Below are 24449 nucleotides of genomic sequence, written 5' to 3'. Positions count from 1 at the left end.
AGCATTGTAATGTGGGGTGGACAGCTTTGTAGAGTTTTAGAAAGACACTTGAGCAAAAGAAACAGACCTATTGAAAGAATAGAATTTCATTGTGAATATGAAGGCAGAAAAAGGGGTTGTGACAGTGGAAATTCCTCACTTGGTCAAGTGGGTGCATTCCAGAAGAAAGTCTCTAACTAATTTATCAGAATTTTACTCATATTTCCTTTTGATTTTCCTTATTAAAACAAAATGTGCTCACAAACCAGATGAATAAGTAACCAGGCTATAAACAAAATTCACACTTAGAATGAAGAAAACTCTTCTAAAACCATGTTGTACTGTTTGTATCTATAAGTGCTCTACGTGCGTACAGGAGTAAGAACAACATTAGCATAAAGTCACAAAATATCAAATTTTAAATGAATCCTCAAATATTGCATCAGAAACTACTTAACCTTGACATTAGAATTGTTCCATATGAGTAATTTACACCGCTGATAATAATAATAATAACAATAAAAGCTAATGTTTATTGAGTGCTTACTATGTATGTATTGTTTACCAGTCACAGGGTAAGAGACTACTTGTGAATTATACCATTCAACTCTCCCAACACCTCTATGCAGTATTTTTATCCTAATTATACAATGAGAAAATGTAAGGCCCAGAGAGATCAAGGGAATTGTTCAAGGACATTCTATTCTAAAATAAACATTCCCGAAATATTCCTTTGTAGATTTCCTATCTGTTAAGCCTTCTCTTCCACAGTAACAAATGCACATGTATGGGGTGTGTGTGTGTGTACATGTGTGTTCTTTTAACTGTTAGTTTAATAGTCTGATCTCTTGGCTAGGGCAGTGGAGTAGCTACTGATGTGCTTATTGAATACTCTTTATAAGTTACTGATGGCATGATCCATCTTTCCCCACACCAACATTTCATAGTATTTCACCAGCTCCTAATTTTCCAAGCTCATGGTGACACTCAGTGGATTTCTTCTACGGGTACTTATACATTAGTAATGTTTTATTTTCATATGAAAACGCAGCTATTTGGGGACATAATTGTTCCATAGTCACACACATAGACAGATCTGTTTGTACCTACACAGGGAGGAAGCATTTCCATCTTAGCTTAGACAGGACTGCCATGTGGAATGCACTCAATTCCTTTTCCCCACCTTCACTCAACTGGAGCAATGGACCTTTTTATTATGATAATAACTTGTAAAGAAAACTGGAATAATCTCCAAACATCCCTGTTTTTCACATCTAGAGCCGGACAAAGAAGCTTGCTGCTTTCAATGGCAAGCCAATTGTCTTTTCTGGAGAAATCTAATTCCCTGGAAAAAATAAAAGGGCCCCCATTTGGGGCTGATCAGATTCTAGAAAAAGTGAGAATTTTGAACAGCCCCTTCTAAAGACATTTACACTGGCCTCGTGTCAGGGCACGGTTCCCAGCACTGCCTGGAAAGTCATCCAAAGTGCCACCTCATCCCCCCCCCCACCCCGGATGTGCAAACCATCACCCCCTGCTGAGCATTCATCTGGACACCCACAGACCTTCGGTGAGTTCTCCCCCAAATCTTCCATATGTGCAAGGCTTTGTTGGAGGAGCGCTTGGCCCTCATATTCACCTTGCACCTAATGAAAAGTCATTGGACAGTCTTTTTGAATACTCTCCCCTCCTCCTCCCCATGATAATCCCTCACATTTTATCAAATGGCATTACAGAGAGAGGGAAGTTGGCCGGAGAACAGTTAGGCAGTGCAACTACCCACTCTAACTACTTGGTTTGGGAGCTGTTAGCCAAATGCTACAGAAACATAATCATACGCATTTATTAAAATAAACATTTCAAGTAGTGTGGTTTACTGGCCATTGGCAATGGAACCTCAGCAAAAATCTATGTTCCTTAAACACTCGGGGATGTAGCATGATGTGGCGGGAAGCCTAGAGGGACGGCAAGCAGGGCCAGCTGTTCCAGAAGTAGCCTTAGCAGGCTGAAAGTCTTGCCCACCTCCAAGGACCACACAGGTCTTTGGACCCAGGGAAAAAGGCTGAGGGCTGTGTCTAGAACAGCATTGTTTGCCAGAGAAGGGACGGAAGGTTTGTTATGCGACTTGCCAGGGCACAATTCAGGCTAAGTTCTTCGGAGGCTGTGTGCAGCCTCCACCTCACTATTCTTACTGTTCACCACGCTTGTTAATGGTTCTCAGTGGCTTGTGGTCCTATTTGAAACGTTCATTTCTTGTCTTAGTAAACAGAATGTCCTGGGACATCTTTTGTGTGTGTAACTTTAATTTCTCACCTACTTTACATGGATTTTCAACTATCTTAAGGCATCTTTGGATTCTGTTCTGTGCATCTTCCACAGTGCTATATAGAGTTATTTTGATATCTTATAATGATGAGATGTTACCTTCTGCTTTAATCCCTATCACTCTAGAGTCACACTTATACTCTCTCAACACTTAAAAAAGTAGAGCTTAATATACTAGTAGAATGGGACGAGCATTGTTATGCAAGAGGTTAGGCTGCCACCACCTGGGATGGCTGTACCCCACAGCAGAGTGATGGCTGAAATCTGGCTACTTTGCTTCCAATCTAGGTTCCTGCTACTGTGCCTGGGAAGCAGCAGACGAAGGCACAAATGCTTAGGTCCCTGCCACCGATGCAGAAGAGCCTGAATGGGATTCCAAAGCCCTGGCTTTTAACCAGCAGATAGAAGATTTCTCTCTCTCTCTCTCTCTCTCTCTCTCTCCCTCTCTCTCTCTCTCTCTGTGTGTGTGTGCAGGGACAGATGTCAGAAATCATTGTTTTACAGATGAGATTAACAGAATTAAGAGATCCTACAAGATGAAGATATTAGAAGAGGCTCACATAAAACGCGCTTTTCTATTAAGCCATGCTGTGTTGCTTTGAACACTTTTTCAGCATTTAAGGCATTTAGGTTTGGACAAGCTGTGGAACTGCCATCAAGAACATTCAGAGAGGAGCTGTAACTGCAGAATGCATGGGAATGGTAGGAGAGCTCTCCCAGAGGGGACTCCGTTATTGGTTTATGTCTGGGAAAATACTTTGGAAACAAATGAAATAGTTTGTTAACTTAGGGCTTATTCTGAATCACGATCATGTTGAGGAGTGGACTGCATCAGTGAAAGGCCCCAGGGGACCACTGAGGTTTGGTGGCTCCAGAGGTGTAGTGTTGAGCAGTGACTCATCTATGAGATGGTGCTTACTGAAGTCCATCTACAGGTGGAAAAATGTCAACCATTAAAAAGAGGGACCTCACCTCCCTTATTGAAAAACTTCCTCCAAATCCATTCTTCAGAGTAAGGGGGAGGAGTCCCTTTTCTGGTGTCTTTTTTTAAAGAGGCATCTTAGAATTCGAGCTTATGAGCAGAACAGTGCCTAGGTTTTTAATTTTATTATTTAGTTTTTTGCACTTTTTCATACTTAATGGCTTTCCAATCACTAATAAACATCTGCAGAAAATCCCTCAGTGACAAGTAATCCCTTATCTAGGTTTCTTTTAATAGAACCCAGCAATCTGCAGCATGAACCCTAGAGCATGCATCTCCTCAACATCAGGTGGCAACAGTCAATCAAGGCACTGGAATGCAAGACAATGCAGGCTGCTGGGGGGTGGGGGGGACGGAGGTGGGGGAGGGAGAAGGCCAAGCCTTTGGACATGCCACAGGGAAAAACAAAAGGCTTCCAAAGGCTCTGGCTCCGGCTCTGAGGCTATTGTGGGAGCTGCTGCGAGGAGCATTCTTCAGGAGAGGAGAGTGGAAACTTTGATAAAAAGGCATCCCAATATAGGCACCTTACCCCAAATGGTCTTGCCTTCATATTTGGAGGAAGATGTAATTGTGATGAGGTTGTTGAATACACTCATAAATCTGAAGGGGTCTGGCTATCAGCATCTACCAATTTCATGACAATTGTTTGGACTTGAGTCTTCTCGGAGCAAATGAAGGCCTTGCGAACTCCACGGAGTGGGGAACACAGGAGGCTGCCCGGCCACACGCACACCCAGTGTGTCATGTCAGTGTGTGTGGGGCTGGTCCATTTTTTTTTATCAGAATGAGTGGCAAAGACACATTTTCCCCCTGTCTTCTTCCTCCTCTTCACAGTTGCTTTACCTTCAAGGATGATTTGTTTTATTAAACTGACTGTCCCTAGCCTCTGCAGTACATAATAAAAGCCTGACATAGCAGGCTGCCGCCTTCTGTGTCCTGCAGATACTCATCATAAGTGTCAGGACATACCAAGGTTAGCGGTCACTGGAAGTGTGCTCGCTGGCCCAAACCTTGCCAAACGCTCTTGGCAGCTGAATGAATGTCACAGAGAATAGAAGGGGAATTACAAAGGTTAAAAAGAAGACAGCCTCTCCTATTTTCTGGAGACAGAGAAGCTGATTTTTCACACCTCTGAAACATCCTGAAGCTCATTCAGCAGCCTCTTGTGGGGAACCTTAACCTTGCCCCTTGCACAGGTCTCCATGGACACCCCTCCATCCTCCAACCCCTTTCAAAAAAAATTGGTCCACTGGCCTCATTTCATCAGGGCAATGATCTTCACCGAATTGTCTGAAAACAAACCAGGCATGGACCTCTCCCACTACTCCCTCCCTGACAAGCAGAGCCTAGGGAGTTTATCAATTGATTAGAATCTTATCAAGAGAGATCATCTTCACACTTTGTCTTGGAAACTACTTTTTTTGTTTTTTATTTCTTTTTTCAAATTCACTTCAAGGGAGAAATGGAAAAGGATGCACAGGTTCATGAACAGTGGCTCATGGATGGCAAGTCAAATTCCCAGCTAGTATTCTGGGGGATTAATTTGTGGATAGGTTTTCTTGCTTCCTCTCCTCCATTTTTTTTTTTAATACTATAAAAGGGCAATAAAATGCTGACTGTAGAAGACAATGTCAAGGAGAAAAGGGTACTGGTATTTTGGATACTCTTCACTGCTCGCCTTGGAGAGAGTTATTCTTGTCACAAACCCTTTTGTCTGCATCTGCTGACTGCTCGCCTGTAGCCAGCAGCATACTTTAACTGTTTTGTCACCTCCTAACATCACATGCATCAGCTGTTGGGCTTTTGTTACGGGTATTGTAGAACTAATCCGCTGTGGCTGTTCTACTGTGCAGTAAATAAAACAGAAACGGCCTTCTCAGACTCTTCTGCATGAATATTTCAGATGGCTTTTACAACTCCGATTCACAAAATCAAATAAATAAATAACTCCCCCCAACTCCTCCCTAGCTTGCCCCGGGACACAGAAACAAAAACCAGCCCTCAGGCTCCCAAGTCAACTTGCACTGAAGGCACTGACTTGAGGCTTCAAGTTATTGTTCCAGGAAAGTTGAAAGAAAACTCTACAACTTCAGCACCACAGAATTTCTATCTATTGTGAGAGTTAAACGCATCTAGATGCCGCAAACTGGGTAAACAGCTCTACAGATCCGGAGTGCTACTTTCCCTGCTTTGGGCCTTTAAACACACACACACACACACACACACACACACACGTAATACCATCAGAGATATATCTTTGGAGATGCCTTGTCAAACTCCTTTTATTGTTTCCATCTGCATTTTCTTCCCTTCAGCTCCTCTGCAAGAGGCCAGAGGAAGAGGCTTGTGCTTTGAGTTCATCCTAAGAACTTTTCCAAAATAGTTCACCTGTACCGGAGCACCAAGAGAAAGTCAAGCTTTGTTGAGCTTCTTCTCCAAATCGAAGTTTACATTCTCTCGCCACACACCAGCTGCTCATTGTACAGACTTGGACAGGCGTTTAGAGGACTTTTAAGTGTCTTTGGAGAAATTAAAAGAGGCATCTGTACAAGTGTGCTCAGCACACACAATCCCACCAAAGGAGGTGCACCGTTTTAAGCACTTTCCCTAGCATCACTCACCCCAGTGTGTGCATGATTCCTCTAAACAAACTCCCCCAGCCCTGCTGTTTGTTAAGTAAATATTGATCAAGGAGAGACCTATCTCCTGACAGCAGTGGCACAAGCTGGGGACTTAGACTGCAGACAGGGGGGACTTAAATGGATAAACCCAGATGCTTTGGTAACTATTCCTAGAGATTATCAGATGAAAAGTCAAGAACAGATACGTCATTGCTGTTTCCTCCACTGTCTCACCATGAACTCTCTCCTGCCAGAGGCAGAAAGGAGAAGTCACGGTGCTGTGAAATATGGTCACAAGATGCTGTTCCTATGGCTTTCTCTCAGCAGCCATGCATGCACTTATCCTGTGTGGACAGCCAGCAACTGGCTGACCCATCGGTGCAAGAGAAATGGTGCAGGATGCGATGCACAATGAACCATGGGATTGTATTCCAATGCCTTTTTATTACACAGGACAGATCACATGGGAATGTGGGCTTGACTGTGTTTCAGAGGGCATGAGACATCCTCTAAACATAATGTGATGGTTTGAACCAAATTTGTGGGGACCATTTCGCTGGGATGGGTATGCACCAAATGTGCGCAAAGCAGCCACTGACAGAAGCGTGGAGGACGCTTGCTTACACGATCTTATTGGTGGACAAGTTGAGAAAGTCATTCTGTGCCTTCTATGTTTTGTTTTGGTTATGGGACTCAAATTCCAGTTTTCTTGCTCTGTGAGCAGCTGAATGAATCTGTGTACACCCGAGAAGGTCAGTTTTACAATCACCTTGAGAAATTAGTCTTTGCCTTTTAAGTACTGGGTAGCCAGTCAGAGAGCAAGGTGTTCCAGTTAGAGTTCTCACCCAATGGCTAAGTGGCATGTGAATTCTATTAGGATGCTCTGACCTAGGTAGGAAGGACTGGCGTTGACCAGGAGCACTGGCTGTGAAGCTGCTTCCTGATGCCTGTTGGGTGCATTCAATGAGGGAGAGGCGGAGTCTTCAGCCGCAGCTGGCTGTGGACTGAGCTTTCTCACGCACTGGTATTCTAGGTGGCACTCAGCTTTCAGAGGCCTTTCAGGATTTGGTAAGTCTAATAAATCCGTGAGTTTTGAACCCTGACAATGGGCCCATTTCCCACTTGAGTGGTTTGCCACTTAAATATGTGAACAGCAAATGCTTGTAGGAAGTGACTATAGTTCAAGGTTGATAAAAAAAAAAATCCAAAAAACTGTGCTTCCTTGGTCTATGCAAAGAGACACATGGCAATAACAATCTGTACCTTTTTATTTTTTTTTAAACAAAGCTTCAAGAGAACAATGTTCTGTTGAGCAAAATTCAGTAGCATTCTGTAAACATTAATTTAAGGAAATCAATAGACTCAGTGAGCTAGAGCCATATTGCAAGATAAACTGGCCAGAGTGCCACTTTGTCAAATAGATTTTCGTTTTCTCGGCTAGATAAAGACAGTTTCAAAATGGGGCCAACGTGTTGCAACCAAGGTTTGAAAAGTATGTGGCCTTCAAACAGTCTGCTTGTTCCTCCTCCAAAGCTGGATAAACATACTTTAAAAATGATAAGATTGGCTTAGAGTGGATTTGGCTTTCAAATTTCACATATAGTAGATTTCTTGGTTGTCTCCTGGGAAGAGAATGAAACCCAACACTGTGCATTCATAACAAGAAATGTGCTGAACAGAAAGGAGTTAAAGCATTTTGAGAGAAAGGAAAGCTTTGGGAGCAGTTTCAGTTGATCTTGATTTTTAAAAAAAAGGGGGGGGAAGAGGGAGAAAGAAATCTTTATTCATGCTGATCTGATGGGCAATGGGCTTTCCTGCCAAAATCCAAAACTCTCCAGTGAGTTTAGGGTCATGGATTTCTGCTGGTGGAAGCTGTTCAAGTTCAGAACTCCCCAGGCAAGGTCATGAAAATGTGCAGGGGTCGCAGAGACACAAACCCAGTAAGGACTAGGAGAGGTGCTGAAGTGATACCCACCTGGTGAGCCCCAGGTTTCTCTCAGCCAGGCTAAAACAGTGACAAAGATAACAAGCAGGGCCTGATGCAGTAGCCTAATAGCTAATGTCCTTGGCTTGCATGTGCCAGGACCCCATATGGACACTGGTTCGTGTCCCAGATGCTCCACTGCTTATGGCCTGGGAAAGCAGTGGAGGATGGTCCAAGGCCTTGGGACCCTGCACCCACATGGGAGAACTAAAAGAAGTTCCTGATTCCTGGCTTTGGATCAGCTTAGCTCTGGACATTGTGGCCATTTAGGCAGTGAAGATGGAAGATCTTTTTCTCTGTCTTTCCTTCTTCTGTAAATCTGCCTTTCCAATAAAAATAAATAAATCTTAAAAAAAAATAGCAAAAGAAAGGCATGTCTCAGAACCTTTATGGCAGTGCCCTTCCAAGTCAGACAGCATGCTCTTCCCCCATGCCGCTCCAGCCCCTCTTACACATATATGCCCAGAGAACAACACCCAGAAATGACGTGGTGGGAACAGCTCACTGGGAGGAGGTAGTAAAAGACATGAATAGTCAATTGGAAACTGCCAGAGAGGGATAGCAGAACTTCATGAGGAAGGATCCCCAGAATTGGACTTTGGTCTGTAGTGTCAAAGGCAGGAGGCCACTGGCAGTCAGACCTGTGGTGTGGGGCTGTCTGGTGATGGCAGGAATGAGGAGGAGAAATGTACCCAGAACTTTCCTCTTTGTTTCTCTGACCTGCATTGTTGCACCTTTGTGTTTTAAGAATGGGTATTTAGAAAACACAAATTTCACGATAAAATGTCCCTGTCTTTGAAATATGCCATGATAAAATAACACTAATTATCAATAGCATATCAGAATTGAGTGTTTAAATATTCTTTTTTTTAAAAAAAAGATTTATTTATTTTATTGGAAAGGCAGATGTACAGAGAGGAGGAGAGACAGAGAGGAAGATCTTCCGTCCACCAATTCACTCCCCAAGTGACTATAATGGCCGGTGCTGCACCAGGAGCCAGGAGCCAGGAACTTCTTTCCAGGTCTCCCACATGGGTGCAGGGTCCCAAGACTTTGGGCCATCCTCAACTGCTTTCCCAGGCCACAAGCAGGGAGCTGGATGGGAAGTGGAGCTGCTGGGATTAGAACCGGCACCCTTATGGGATCCTGGTGGGTTCAAGGCGAGGACCTTAACCATTACACTATCGCGCTGGGCCCCAGAATTGAGTGTTTAAAATAGTGTGGACTTACAGGTAATAGAACAGGATATCTTAACATTTTCTGCTCTACCTTTAATAATCATGATTTCATTTTACGTTACGTGAGTATTCCACTGATGGATCTGCATGTATATACAAGATAAATAAAATCATCTCTCTCGTAGGCCCAGAAGCAGGACACTAACTTGCCACCAGTAGAATGACAAATGTCTATGAGAGACTGTCAAAATTATTTTGCAGTGCTGGATTCTGACTCACGGAAAATGCTCACTGTGGCCAGTGTCTGGGCTCAGGTCTGGACATCTTATTTGTGTTCTCTTTGTGGTAATGGAGTCAATTCTCTTTCCCTCCAAAACTGCAACCTGCCTCAAGGGAGTGCTTCTTACTTTACACAAACAAAGGAAAACAAAGAAATTCACCAAAAGCTACAACCTACCACCTTATTTTTCACACCCCCAAGATGCCACACAGAAGTTCTGGGATCTTAAAAAACAACCTAAAGCTCCTTGTTGGAGCTGTGCATCTGTGGACTTTTCAGGAAAGAACTGAGCCAAGACAATCCTGAGCAACAATCATGGAATTTAGAAACTTTAAAAGTAGAAGAGACCTTAGAAACTTTCTCTTTCACACACACACACACACACACACACACACACACACACACACACACACACACCCCAAAAGAAAATACCTTCAGCTAGATATTGGCAAACTTTATAAGGGGCTGGATCGTAAATGCAGTCAGCCCTCTCTGTCCACTAGTTCTGCCTCTGTGGACACAACTGATGGAGCATCAGGATATTTGGGAAAACGGTTAAATCTGCAATCACCATGTACAAAATTTCTTTTCCTTGGCATTATTCTTTAAACCTGTCAGTGTAACAACTATTTACAGAGGATTTACCTTTTTCTAAGGTGTTATAAGTAATCCAGAAGTGATTTAAAGTACACTGGAAGATGTCTAGAGGCTTACCCAATATTATGCCGTGCCTATAAGGGACTTGAGCATCCCTGGATTTGGCACCCAGGGAGCACCCTGGGGCCAATCACCTGTGGATGCCTTCGGATGACTAAGATTTTAATGGCTTTGTGAACCACATTTCTTCTCATTGCATTCTTCTCTCTGACAACTGGTTAAAACTACAGAACATTTCTTAGCCTTGGGCCATAAAAGCAGTCTGCAGGTCAGATCTAGATCATTGGACATAGGTTGATAATCTTTGCTTTTAGTCACGTGTGGGGACTACCAACTCTTCTAAAGGTCCCAGTGTCCTTCCAGTGCTGGGGGCCTCTCTGGGGCAGCACACCAGTTGTTCCTGCGAGGTAGCTGGGATCAAGTCACAGGAACTCAGCCTGCAACTCACATCATTCCTCAGAAGGAGTGAAAGCTGCTGATGTCTCTCATGTGTATGGGAATGAAATTAATGCAGAGATGACCAGGGATGGGAGGACTTCAGTGTTGCCCTGTGTTGACTAGCAATTTTTCCCAAGGGCTTTCCTCTTGAAAACTGGAGGACGGTATCCTTGCCTGAGGACACCCCCACCCAATCAACTGCGGACTTAGGTGAGAAAGTAACACTGCCCTCAGCCTGCAATCACTCTGCCTGCCTGACAGGCATCCCTTTCAAGCAGCCCCACGAATCACAGGTGTGCAAGACAAGCAGTTAATCCTTTAAATTTCACTTCTACCCCAATTACTGAACGAAGTGGTATATTAAATAGGGCCAAGCTTGGTGCCATTCTCAGATGGGAGATTATCCAGAAACAACATGGCATAAACACTCCAATATTGCATGCAAAAGAAGCTGGGGCACAGATAATCCACAGTTACTCCTGTTTCGTTGGAGAATGCATTACGTGATTGTTTCCTTCAGTAGCTTTCCCTTCGTAATTAAACTTTGCTTCGGCCAGCAGCAAAGCAGGTCAACATGTCTGGTGTACTTGTTGATGGGGGCAACGTACGCAAAAGGCTAGGGAGAAGCTACAAAGAAGTAGGCTTTGAGTAGGAAAGTGAGAACAGCATGGCAATGTGGACGGTGATTCAACAGCATTCAGGCACCACCATATCAGCGAGATACCGAAACTCTATAGACAATAGCTCAGGACACTCCAAATAGCATCCAGGTTGCTTTGGGAAAGCACAAGGGTGATCCCCCTCAACCTCATCCCTGGTTCTGGTCCAAGATCTTTGTTCTATCAATGAAATTTTATTTTGTATTTTTAGGGAATTCTTTCGGTCTCATTTCTACAATCACCCTTTGCAAAGCTAAGTGTGGGTTATATAGTCGCATTTGTGAGTTCATCATCTGAAAATTCAATCAACTGCAGGTTAAAAACACTGAAAAAAATTGGCACCTATATTAGAAATATGCAGATTTTTCCCCCATGTTATATTTCCCATTAGAAACATAACAGTTTCTAAACAATGCACAATTATGTCTATTTACATAGTACTGACATTATATTAGGTACCACAGGAATCTAAAGACTAAAGTACTTGGGAAGATGTGCTTAGGTTATACGCAAATCAGACGCCATCTTATGTAACAGACATGAGCATCTTCGGTGTGGGTATCCCTCAGATGTCCTGGAAGCAGTCCTGCGGGGATGCCAAGGTAGTACTATATTTTCAAGGCTACTGAAGAGCTTATGAAGCAGCTTGAAATTCCCTTTGTGAGTCAGGTAAATAAAAAGGCAGAGAAAAAAACTCGAACATGAAATTCACACATTCTTAGAAATCTGCTAGGCCCCTACCACCACCTAAGGAGACTGGGGGGTCTTATTTGGGTGAGGCAACTTAAGAAGCTAGCCATACTTGGGGTACTGGTCAGGTTGAGAAGACAATTTCAGGAATCTCAATGTGGATTTATCTTGTACACCTTTAAGTCCCTGATAATAGTAAATCTTTGAAAATAGTCCTTAAATTAAAGGCAATGCTGAGGTCTTCAAGTCAGACATTTGTCTTCTGCCACTTACTCCAGTACAACCTAATTTCTCGGCCTTCGCACCCTGCTCCTTGTTCTTGATAAATGTATTACCATTTTCAGTCACCTGGAGAATCAGCCACAGACTCTTACACACAACAACAACAACAAAAACATCCACAGCAACAATAAAATGATCTATATTACCCCTCACTTGGGGAATAACACTTTTGGCAAAATAATCAAAGCAAGCATAAGCTTGATAGTTTCACTATACTGATAGTTTCACTGTCCTGAAAGAGGGGAGATGCACATTTCATAGCTCTTCCACTATAATAAAAATGCTGATTGTTGGGGTGTGGCCTACGTGGAACGTGTGGGTAGTTACGTATAGAGGGTCTCTTGTAGTTGAAACAGATGTGAACCACCGCCCCAAAATGCACAAATTTCCTCCCTATTTAGCCAAGGCAACAAAGTGAGCAGAAGCAATAATGACTTGTGCTAATTCAGTCAATAAATTGCTTATGAATTTGAAAAATGACTCTTTATGATCCCGGCAAGGGAGTTGCCATGTCTCCATGGGCACTGTGGAGATGCAGATTTGTAAAGAGGGCGTTGGGAGAAAGCTAAACTGGGATCTCTGAAGATTTCTACTGAGCTAATGAAGCTGCAGCCCCGTCACCAGGGTAGAAGTGGCCCCACGTGGGTGCCGTCTGGATTCCCAGGGCCCCCAGACTTGCTGCCTCAAGCGTGCGTCGTCATCAGGACTCCAGAGACTGAAGAGAACACACGTTGTCCTCTACTCAGGAATCACAGTATTTCAGAACCAGAACAGAGCCCTGATTCAACTTTCACTGCCTTCCAGGAAAGCAGGGGAGAGAGGTAGAAGGCCAGGGCCCCTTCCACTGGCCCCTGGCGCTAGACTCCTGCCTACCTTCTCTGCACCAACCAGATCGCCCCAAAGTCCCAGGGCATTTCTATGCTTGGGTTACCTTTTACAGTGAGAGAGAATAACTTTCTTTACAGGCAGAGAGAATCACTTTCTCTTTTCCAAACCAGTTTTACATTGGTTTGAATCCGTGCCCCAGTTCTGATGAAAGCTCCCTGCTGATTTGTTTGTTTATTTTCCTATGGAGGCTCAGCAGGAAATGATGCAATAGCTGAGCTACTGATGAGGTAGCAGCCTTCCCCTGGCTCTGCGAGTAACAGTGAACGCTTGGTCGCATTGACTTTGCACTAACTCACTCATGAAGATTCCTCTGATTCTCATAACAACCCTGTGAGATAGGCAGGCTTTATGCCTCTTAGTTAACAGACAGGAAGCTGAGGGACAGAGGACACCTGCATAGGTTCCCCTGATAGAAAGTGACAGCTGGAATTGGATCTCAAGAACTGCCTCCCATGTGTAAGATCCTAAATTCTGTGCCAGAACTGACCCAGGACCATCAGCAACGGAAAGATTACTCGAAAGGTTTACGTATTAAATTTTCCAAGTGATGCTTTGTAATTTTTATCAAGACTTAAGGCCAAGATGAGGTCCATGTCCTCAAGACGTTAAATACTGCAGGACACCACACCAGCGCTGCAAAAGAAGGGTCTGTGTGTTTCTTACTTGGCTGCATACATTGTTCTCTAGACTTGGATTTGCCAGAGAACTAAGAGTGTGATAAATTGGTCTCATTTTAAATGTTAAGTGCTACTGAGATGCTACCCAAGAAATTCAACTTCTGAAGATAAACTTTGGGTGAGAGCATGCGGCATAATCAGCAAACTGTGGCCTTAATATCCACATCTGGAATTTTGTCCTTGGCTTTAGTGATTGTAACTTTCCATCCCAATAGCCCAGTCAGGCTAGAAGCACATTGCAGGAGACCAGCTACAATGAGCAGGGGCAGCCCACTTACTGTATAAGATTAGGCTTTTTAAAAGCATTAGACCATATCTGGGGGATATGAAGATTAACAAGAAGTAATGATCAAAGTCTATAAAATCAGAAAGGAAATGGAGAATATGGCCACCGCCCTGTTGACAAAGCTCAGGCTGTTATAACAAGGGACATCCCTGTGGAGTTACAAGGAAATCACTTTAAGTATTATTAAAAAAAAAAAAGATGCTATTTTTCTCAGCGGGCAAGAAACAATTACTATCTTGAGGTGTGGCAAATTCTCAGAATGAGGTCGCTTTTATTTTTTGTAAGAACCTATGGGTGATAAAACCATAATGAACATAATACAGGGAGGTTAGGAACATTCTGAATCTTTTGAAAAAAGATTCAAGTGTGGACAGGTACTAGCCACCCTGCCCAGGGCCGACAGTAGGCAGGGGAGCCTGTTCTCCCTTGCCTGCCTCGCCAGGCGGCTGCCCCAGCTCAGAACAGGGCTCATGCACATTCCTGGCTCCACCTTGGCTGACTAGTTGGAAACCTCAGGCAACTCATCCCTGGGAGGGAGTTTCTGTTACTTTTACCAGAATTGCTGTCTGCAGGTTTTGAGTCAGAATGCAGAGCAATGATCTATCTGACCATGACTCCTATTCAAGCAGAACTCAAAACTAAATCTTATGTCCTACTCAAAGCCAGAGACAATTAAATCATCTTGTGCTGTGCTGGTGTGATGATTAAAAAATGCTTCCTCTCTCTACTGGGGAAGCTGTTCAAAACACACCAACACGGATGGATTAATTCACATGGAAGGGGAAATTAAACATACCACGATACTAAGCTCTAAAATTGACTGCAGTTCATGTAGAAACCAGCACATCTTAACAAATGCTGGGACCCTGTTCAATATACAGCATAAAACTTTAGACAGAGTAATGTTTTTGTTTGGTTCCAAAACAGCCAAGTGTTAATCATGCTATCTAGTAACGGGTCATTGTTGAGGATTGGGCAGGTCAGGGATGCCGAAAAGAGGGCAGGATTTTAGTAGAAGGTGGCGTGAGAGCCAAATTACATTTAGAGAAAAGGAAGCTGGAACCGTGGCAGCGTGCAAGGCGAGGGTCATGCAGAGGATCTCCCGTATTCACCGTTCACACAGCTTTCTGAAAACTGGTGACATGTGGCAATGGGCAGGAACAAATCAAAGAGCCAAGGAAAGAGGGAGCAGGGGAAAGAGGTGTGGATGGAAGGAAAAAGCCCAGGTGCAACTTGGGATATCTAATAACTGCTAATTCTCACCCTGCCCACCATCATATTCTGGAAACCACCACCTGAAGTGTGTTCAAAATGCTGGTCTGAAAATGTTCGTTGTCACAGTGGGGGCGCTATTGGAAGTCACTGTTCCTGCGGGGAAGGAGAAGGTACGAGAGGTGGTGGTCAGGGGTGGGCATGAGTTCAGAGATAAAGAGTCACCTTGTGCTCACTGCAGACTCCAGGGTGATTTGGGCAAGAAAACTGGGACATCTGCAGTTCAGAAGTCGAGGCAAATGGGGAAGAACCAGGAAGATGAATACATGATCATCAGCAACACAAAAGAACAGAGCAGAAAGAAGCCTGGATTTGGGCACTCGCGTCTGGCAAGGAGGCCGGCGGCAGGGCTAATGAAGCATTTGCAGCGTGGGACGTTTGCCAGCGCAACAAAGAAGATGTGCTTGGGCTCTGCAGATGTGCCAGGGCCCCCAGAGCAAAATAATGACATAATCACCATCAGTGTCACAGACCAGACTGTACACAAGGTGACAGGGGAGGGGAGGCCTGTGAGACACACACTGGGAGGGCTTGCGGTGGCCCAGGATGGCTGTGGTCGGAGGCCTGTGATGCAGGCAGGACCACCTCCCTATGCGGCTGGCATTGCACCTTCAATCTTAGGGCCGGGCAAGTGAGTGCCCATCTTGAGTGGGCATTCTCCACCCAGTGCTGGCCACTCTCCATCAGCAGAAATCCACACAGCTTGGGAGAGATTGGATAGAAGGAAGGAGAGTGGATACAGAAAGAGGGACAAAGGGAGCAGAAGCAGCAGTGAGAGTTGGGGAGCAAAGTCCCCCTGGATTCTGCTGGAAGTGTCCCAACCTCCAGTAACCTGACTTCAGCCCACAACAAAAGGTTTCAATATCATCACGGATGTCAACATTCTAGCCTGTAAAGAACATGCTAGAAATATTTGGGGAACTTCTTTGGGGCAGGAGAGATACCCACTAGCAATCCATGGCCCATTCCAGAGGCAGCAAAAAAGCAACAGTAAGGCATGAGAGAGCTACCGCTGCTCGTCTGGAACAAGGACTCTTAGCCGACCCTGTCACCTGCCAGGCTTGCATTCAGGAAGGTGGGTGTGTTGCTACAGCTGTTTGGCTTGTAAGTGACTTTTGTCAGTTTGAAAGTGAAAGTCTGTTTGAGGAGCTGAAAGAACAATAGCTCCGAGCCGGGAAGAAGAGCTTGTCGCACAAAGGACTTGGCCACACCAGTGTCCCTTTTCATTGCTTCTCATGAAAGATTCATAAGAATAACTTGAATTTTTTATGACCCTTTTTTTGGTATGACTATATTAGTTGTGTCAACTTCCACATTCAGGTTCTCTTTAAATACCAAAAGGTCTGTGGTGAAATTGTTTTCAAAAGAGCACCAGGGAATAGAGTCAAGGCTGGCCAGCCTGGAGCCAGCCTGTAGGCCTCTTCCTCCACAGCCAGGTGCTGGGAGGGGCAGAGATTGCACTGTGATCGCCTTAAGCCTGGAAGTTGTCAGGAACAAGACAACACACCCACGTTGAAACCTTACTCAGCGGCTGGCTTGACTGCTCCTTGGGAGAACGGCTGTATTTGCTGTTCCTGCCTTCACCCTACTTGCCAGAAACAGTGGTTTAGGGATCCCTGACAGATGCTTCTTTGCCTCTGCCTCTGAAAGAGCAGGCTCCTCCGGCGCGTCTTGGTTTTCCATCACAGCCAAAATGAAGCACGGAAGGCCAGGCTGGTTTTGTTTTATGTCACGCTACCAAATAGCACCAAGGACGGATGTAAGGCGTCTTTGAAGGTAAAATCATATTTTAAAAACTAGGATAACCCGCTTTTAAGAAGTCTGATGCTTCACCAAAAGAGATGTTTATAATGATATTTATCTCTGTAAATGGATATCCCTGTCTTTAGGAGAAACGAGTGTGTGACGACTCAAAATTCTGCCTTAGGACAGAGAATCAAAATGAAAGCACATTTGGGGCAGGGGAAAGGCAATGAGGACACCTGACTTAAAGTGTGCCCCATGGGAAAAAGGGACGGCCAACTCTGAGGAATCTTTCGTTTGCAAATACGCTTGTTTCATCAGGATGAAATAAACAGGATGGCTTTCAAAAGGTTGTTAGAACTTCTCAGACGTTTAATCCACGATGTGCTGAATCCACAATGACTGTATCCCACCAGCAGCTACAGCCACCACCAGTGGCTCTCAGAAGAGAACTTGCCCTCTCCATCCTACTGATAACCCTTTGTGGGTGAAGAAAAAGCGCTGAGGCAAGGAGAACTGAATGCCAGACAATAGGCATCACTCCACACACTGTTTCTGAACTTTGCTCATCTCTGAAGGACAGTTCATTATGATGGCCTTATGGGTGGGTCGAAGGAAGGGAAAGCCCTGTGCTGCCCTAGCACCCTGGCTGCTACCTCTGCGTTTGCTAAATGCTTTGCCAGCTGGGGTGCAGCTACTAACCGGGCCAACAGATCATGTGTGCCCGGGTGGGGTGTGTGTTCGTGTGTGTGTGTGTGTGTGTGTGTGTGTGTGTGTGTGTGTGTGTTGGAGAGGATGAGGGAGGAAAGCAAAAGATTTTTTTTTGTATGTGCGACTGCCCTTGTATAATTCTATTCTCACTGTGAACTCATCCATACACAAAACACAAGGACAATTTTTTTTTTTTTTTAGAGAGAGAAAAGCCACAGGGTAGGTTACAGTCAGAAACGGGCTCTCAGCGGTGTGTTAAAAAGGATGGTCTTTTCACCAAATCATTTCACAGAGGCAAAACAGACAAACACAAAGAGTGGAGACTTTTTCTCCTACATTAAATGGAGTAACTGATAAGGTCAGACATATGATACCTGAAGACATGAATCTGTGAACTCTTGAAGTCAAAGGGCCTCTCTGTGCCGAGGAACAATCTTTCAAAGGAAATAGATCATAGAACTCCACTGAATCCCCTTTAAACTTTATGAAGCAGGAGGAGAAAAAGCTCTAAGTAGGGAAGCTTGACAGAAGAGCCTTGAACTATTTTCTGAAGGAAAGATGAGACCCTCCCTAGGCTGCCACAAAACATCTTTTTTTTTTTCTAAAGGCTCCTCTGAACTTTGATATGTGCCAAGACACTGCTATTGAAAGCTGTATAATTATGTGCTATAGCCACTGTCGAAAATGCTTTGTTCACCCCAACAAAGGACAATAAGCAAAGTAAAGCGACATTACGCTGTATCTTTTTCTTTAAGAATGTTGAGAAAGGTCACGGAATGCTATAACTAATAAAGCTGTTGAGTAAGGAGGTTTTAAAGTTGATCTTACTGTGCTTGAATGTAACCCAATGACAAAAAAGACACAGGGAGCTCAAAATGCAATGACATTACCAAATAGATGACAAATCAATGGGCCCGCTTCATTATACTGATGAACACCTTGAATCCCAAAAGGACAGTGGCACAGCAAAGAAGCCTCCTGCACGCCCAGGGGGCCACCTCCGTCGTTCCTAGGGCCCTTCCACCAGCCCCCTCCTTCAAGCTGGGGCTTCATGCCTCTCTCCTTCCATTTTAGGCACTTAACTCATTCTGGAGAAAGAATATGTTCCCAGCCAGCCGTGTGTGTACATATATTTAGAGAACATTCATTTAGTCTCTTAAAAGATCAATTTGGCTTGTCAATGGCAGGACTGGCACAGGAAGAAATGCTGCGGGTTTCTTTGCCTCCTCGCCACCCACCAAGAGTGTGCTGCACGATCGTTGAAACGGTTCAGCAGCTCTGAGGCCAAAAGACAGCAACAGCAGTAAAAGGCTTTCCCTCATGTGCCAGTTTTCCAAATGATCACTCATATTTAAGTATCTATTTGGAGCTGAGGGAAGCGCTTCCTAAATCCACCTGTCCTCATTTCTCTTCAAAAAGATGACAATGTGGATGAAAGACTTCCAGGGGCATTAAATCTCCCTAAATGTGGGTTTTGCTGCGAGTGGGAATGGATTTGGGAATTGGGGCAAGCATGAAGTTGAGAATTTATTCAGTAAGGGTGCATGTGTTTGTGGGGGGTGGGTTTGTGGGTGGATGTGATGGGCACTGGTTTTATCTTATGCTTCCAAAAAGAAAGTGAGAAGACATAACGAAGCCAGCGAGGCATCCTTGACTGTCATGGGTTACCTGGAAAACATCAACTTCCCCCCCGGCCCAGGCTCTATGAGGTGCTCAGTGACATGCTGTTCCCATCAGTACCTCAGGAAGCCAAGTCCCCTGTTCTATGTACTTCCGAACCTTCCATCCAAACACCTGGGCCTTTTGTGAGGGCAGGAGTGATGACTCTCTCTTATTGGGAACTTGAACTCTGCCTTCGGGTCAATGACCAGCTACCAAGAGGCCTCTGAGAGCTGCCAGGCCACACTGGGAGTTGGATGGAGACACTTCACGGTGTCCCAGAATAAGAGGGCATGCCCAGCGTACCCAAAATGTTGGTGTCTATCACATTTGGTTTTCAACTGACACACAGACTATCCCTAAACCCTCCAGCTCAAGATCATGAAGCCTTTCTCAGCCGTGCCATGTCAAATGGCTAGCCTAGGTAATGCCGTGAAACCTAGGTTGATATGTATCTTTTGCAGCACAAATAACCTTTGTGAGTTACCCGTGTCAACAGCCTCAGTTGAATTCTTTACAAAGCAGGTAAACTAACTTTGGAAACTTACCATGATCATAACCTTCCTCCCCTGCTACTATTGTGAGGGAAGCACACACACACAAAAAAAAGCCATAAAACTCAACTCCTAAGCCCCAAAGTCACAAGTATCAATATGATTTAAAAACTGGGAAGGAATCCCAAACCTCCTTCCCCTCCCCATAAAATTTTCTGTTGGAAGCGCTTCCAAGTGAAGTGAGAATGAAGCATGGCAATATGTACCATAGCACCTGGAAAGATAAATTTATTGTTGCCAATCTCATTAAATGTGAGATGCAGGAGTGAGCGATGCAGCTCATATCTGAACACCCCTTTCCCGCACACCTTTGCAACCTCACACTCAGAAGCGAGACGCCCCGCCCAGTGTGACACAGCCAACTTTCCTCGTTCTCATACTAGTGCGAAGTGAAGTTCTCCTTTTTCTTTATTTTTATTTTCCACCTCTCTAGTGTCTTCATCCACATCCCCTGGATCTTCTCAAACTTTCACCACCCTAAGCCTGGAGGAAGTGCCAAGAATCTTGGCAACTGTGTAAATTGATACAAAAGGCAGAACAAGGTCTTCTGTCTCTTAGAAGGTCCCGACACATGTGGGGCAGGAAGTGCAGGGTCCAGAAGAGGCGAAACCACTCCAACCTTCTCGGTGATAAACCCTCCCCAGCTGCTCTATTTTCCTGCAGGCCAGAGGTCAGTAATCTCCCAGCCTTGAGAGGCATCAGCAGCAGGATCTGAGGGGGTGGCTCTAGACACTGACAGAAGGGACACCGGCATGCCTATGACAGAGGCAGAAGTGGAATCAAAATCCGAGAAGAGATAAGAAATAGAAAAGAGACAGCGGAAGGGGAAGGGTCACCCTGAAGGAGCAAACACGGGTGCTTCTTTCTCCAAACCCATCTCTCTCCCTGGTTTTGCTGGCCTGTGCCCACTTAGAACAGCTTTGCCACCAGCAAAGCTTTAGGAAAACTGAAGCATTTCCTGTTATTCCCTGGGTATCTCCATCATTGCTACTGTCTGCATTCAATAAGTTAGTGTTGGTAAAACACTTAGAAGAGTGCCCAGAACGCTAGGAGACAATCAATGTTAGCTCTTTTATTATTCCTACAAGCGACTGAGAAGTTTTAAAAATGCAATCAATATGACATCTTATTATGTGACCAGCTAATACATGCTTGAGCGGGTTGGTATATTCCTTTGCATTGACTGCATCTTTGGACGTCAGGTAGTCATAATGTCAGAGCCTCTCTACATGCTCCATTTGAGTTTAAAAATTTAAACAGGAACACGATGGACAATGCTCCGGTTGGCCATCCTCTTCAGCTGCTCAAACAAACCACAGTTTCCTAGGAGTCAGTTTGAAGGGGAGACACTGAGATCCCAAAGTAAAGCAGGGCAGACACTCTGAGCTGAGGCATTCGGCTGGAGGTGCCTCCACTTCTGGCTTGCTGCCATGGCCCAGGCTGGTACAGCTACAGTGATAAGGACAGTGGCGTTTTAAGCATCTCACTTAAGTAGTGACCTCCATGCACAAAGGCTCGGAAAAGAAGGGCTCACCTTATCTAAAGCTTTTGTTACTAAATGTGCCAAAGTGAGAGGCTACATTCAAAACCATTTAGTGATATTAGGATCATATATGGTGTGGTTCTGCATTGTGTTGTGAGCTTATGAGTGGGGGAGTCAGGGTGTGCAATCTATGTTCCTGCTTCTAGCTTTCCATGTTTCCAGAAAGAGCCTAATCTTTGGTGAAGGAGGAATTAGACCCAGAATAGTTCAATAACTTGTCCCAAGTCACATGAGAAGTGACAAAATGCCTGCCCAGGCCCCATTCTCCTTGCAGTGTGGCAGTCTTAAAATAGACACTGCAGATAAAGGAGAGGTGGCCTGGCTAGAAGTGGGTATGATTCACAAAGAAGGAAATATCAGATATTAATCATATTAAAGGAGGATTTAGATTATGCTAAAAGGAGCAGCTTGTTGGGGACCTCTTGATGGCAGTATCCCTTGTTTGTGTCATTTTGGCCCTTGGGCTATGAGTAGGGATTACATTGCAACTAGGTAAGGCTTAAACAAGCCTGCAAATCCTAATGTGCACTTTAAGGATTTGTTCTCATGAGTGCATTATATGACACAAATGCGGAAATCATCTCATGACTCTTGGACAACTCTTTTATGAGGCTTGATGTAGGATGCAAAAGGAATATTTGTATCATAACATAATGTAAATAAACTAGTATTCAGTAGAAGTCTCTTAGCTTAAGGCATAGAGACACAGACTTATCAAAATGGTGGGGTAAGGAAGGGAAGAAATGCAGTCCTTTATAAAAAGGTTTCTTAAAAATGTTTGGTCACAATCATATTCTTCAACTTACAAGGAATACGCCCATGTTTTGACAACATAGCTAACTGTCATGCTGTTGCAATGAGGCCTTTAAAAACAGTTAAAAGTAGCAAAGCATTAATAAAGAATATCTTACGTATTTGACAAGAAAAAAAATATTGGTCTTGGATGGCAAAGGACAATTGGTAGCTTGTAGTACAATTATTCACACTTTCAATAAAAAACTGAATTTCCTATTACTAAACTTCCACACAAATTCTATATAAGCCCCCTAACTGATTGGTACCACTCAGAACAGCAAGGAAGAGAAGGAAGCAGAGAGAATGAATAAGCAGGAAGGAAACTGGGGATCAAAGCCCAAGGCTACAACCAGGTATCTCTCTCTTAAAAAAAGAACTTTCTGGATATTTCTGGATGCCTCTCAACACAAAGAAAGCAAGAGTTTTAACACAAGATCCCTGCACAAGGATAGATGCCAGGCAAAACACCCTGCCTTTATAAGGTGGCATAGTATCTTGCTAAGATACTACAAGAAACGGACCAACTGTGTCTAGCCACAGCTGGTCCGTTCTACATTCTGGGGGTTCGATCTGCAGAACTCTTGCCACATTCGCACCTCCTTCTATTGTTGCTCAGCCTGCAGGGCTCAGCAAAATGCCTCTGTGAGTCCTGGGAGATCTGCTAGCATTGGCTCATGAAGAGTCATCCTCACATGGTGCGAGAACGGTTTGCTGAGGCACCACATTAGCCTAAAAAGAACTGCCTTACCCACAGCCACACATCTTTCACTGTGCATGCGTATGGCTTTCTGGGAATTATCTGCATTGCCTGTCTAGAATGCGCAGGCTATAGATACATCTAAGTATATGTAAGAGCAAGGGAATGAAGAGCAACACAGTTGTGAAAGAACAAATGTGCAAAACCAGAACCAAACCAGAAACACAATCTCTCATGAGATGTACTTAGTCACTTCCAGGATCTTCTCCTCTATATAGGAAATAAATGATGACTGAAGTTCAAAGCCATGAAATAACTCTCCCATCAATGTTTCTTGACTTCTAAAAAGAAACCAGCCATTTGTAACTATCATCATACCATAGCATATATCAGTTCAACTTGTATCTGAGAACTTAAATACGAAAAAGTTTATTTGAGCAGGACTGTCTTCCCTGGAAAATACCTACTCTGAATTTGCTCTTACTATTTCCTTTGGATTCTCCAGTTCCTTTTTCTGTGGCCAAGAGGGTCTTCCCTATAATCTAAAGAGTCAGGGCATCGTAAATGGACTGGCTAAGGGTCAGCTGACCCATGATTCAGATGGGGACCAGGGAAACACATTCTTGTTGTCCTACTTTTAGGCCATGCTTATGAGAAAAAATCTGCACCAAAACAGATTTGAAGATACTTTTTGAAGAAATTGAGAAAAAAAAAAAAAAGGATCCAAAAAACGAAGATGAGTTCCTACCTCAAAGTCATTTGCTTTGTTGTAGTGCATGTTCAGAGCCCTGTACAGCTCACAGTCTCTGGTTATAGACAGCTCCTCAGTGCTGGTGACCCCATCGTTGATGGCTTGACGTGCATACTTCTCCATCTGAATGTAGTAAAACTCACGGAAATTGCTAAACCACTTGATGAGCTGGGAGGTAATGCATCTGTTGAACTGTTAAATTTAAATGTGGAAAAGAGTAAGAACATTGCCATTTTCTTCATTTATTTTTTTTAATATCTGAAGCATTTTAAAAGTTCCCGTTCTGCTTGACAATAACCAAGTCTGTACCTATTTCTTACCAAAATGGCGGCAAGAGAGGAAAGAGAGGGACAATATTCTTACCCCTAGCTTATTATAAAACCCATCAGTAATGGGGGTACATCACAATCCTTCACATTTCAAATGAAAAACTTTCTAAACTGGATTTTCTTTAAGGGATAACATTTCAAAAACAAACATTGCTCATCTTTTAGTTGGACAAATAACAATTGTATACTTCTTGGGGAAACTCATTCCGGCCACAGAACCCTAGACAGTCCCAAAGGCAATACTTCATCACTAGTCTGAATGAAGACTCATCTCACCCACTACAGCTACCTCCATGGTAGGAAAGGAGCTTTTGAATGAAATGAGAACAATGTGGTAATTGCATATTTTTTTGGTAAGGGTCTCCTCAGGGCCCATCCAGCTAAGTTACCACTTCTTAGTCATCCAAGGTATTACATGCTGGTGTGGCCTGGTCAGCACCCAGTACCTGTTCACCTGTTCATCTGCTCC

The 24449-nt window shown here is 44.1% G+C and overlaps 1 protein-coding gene across 1 annotated transcript in view; it reads right to left on the bottom strand.

The window, feature by feature from the left end:
• PROX1 (prospero homeobox 1) overlaps positions 1 to 24449 on the bottom strand; it is a 38632-nt gene that overhangs the window by 401 nt on the left and 13782 nt on the right. The window contains exon 3 of the mRNA XM_040985305.1: positions 23649 to 23843. Coding sequence (XP_040841239.1) covers positions 23649 to 23843 — 195 coding nt within the window. The remainder of the gene's footprint in view (positions 1 to 23648; positions 23844 to 24449) is intronic.

Source organism: Ochotona curzoniae, unplaced genomic scaffold, assembly GCF_017591425.1.
Source record: "Ochotona curzoniae isolate NIBS_2020 unplaced genomic scaffold, NIBS_Ocur_1.0 contig_430, whole genome shotgun sequence".
Classification (NCBI taxonomy): Eukaryota; Metazoa; Chordata; class Mammalia; order Lagomorpha; family Ochotonidae; genus Ochotona; species Ochotona curzoniae.
This window is presented reverse-complemented; position numbering and strand designations above follow the sequence as displayed.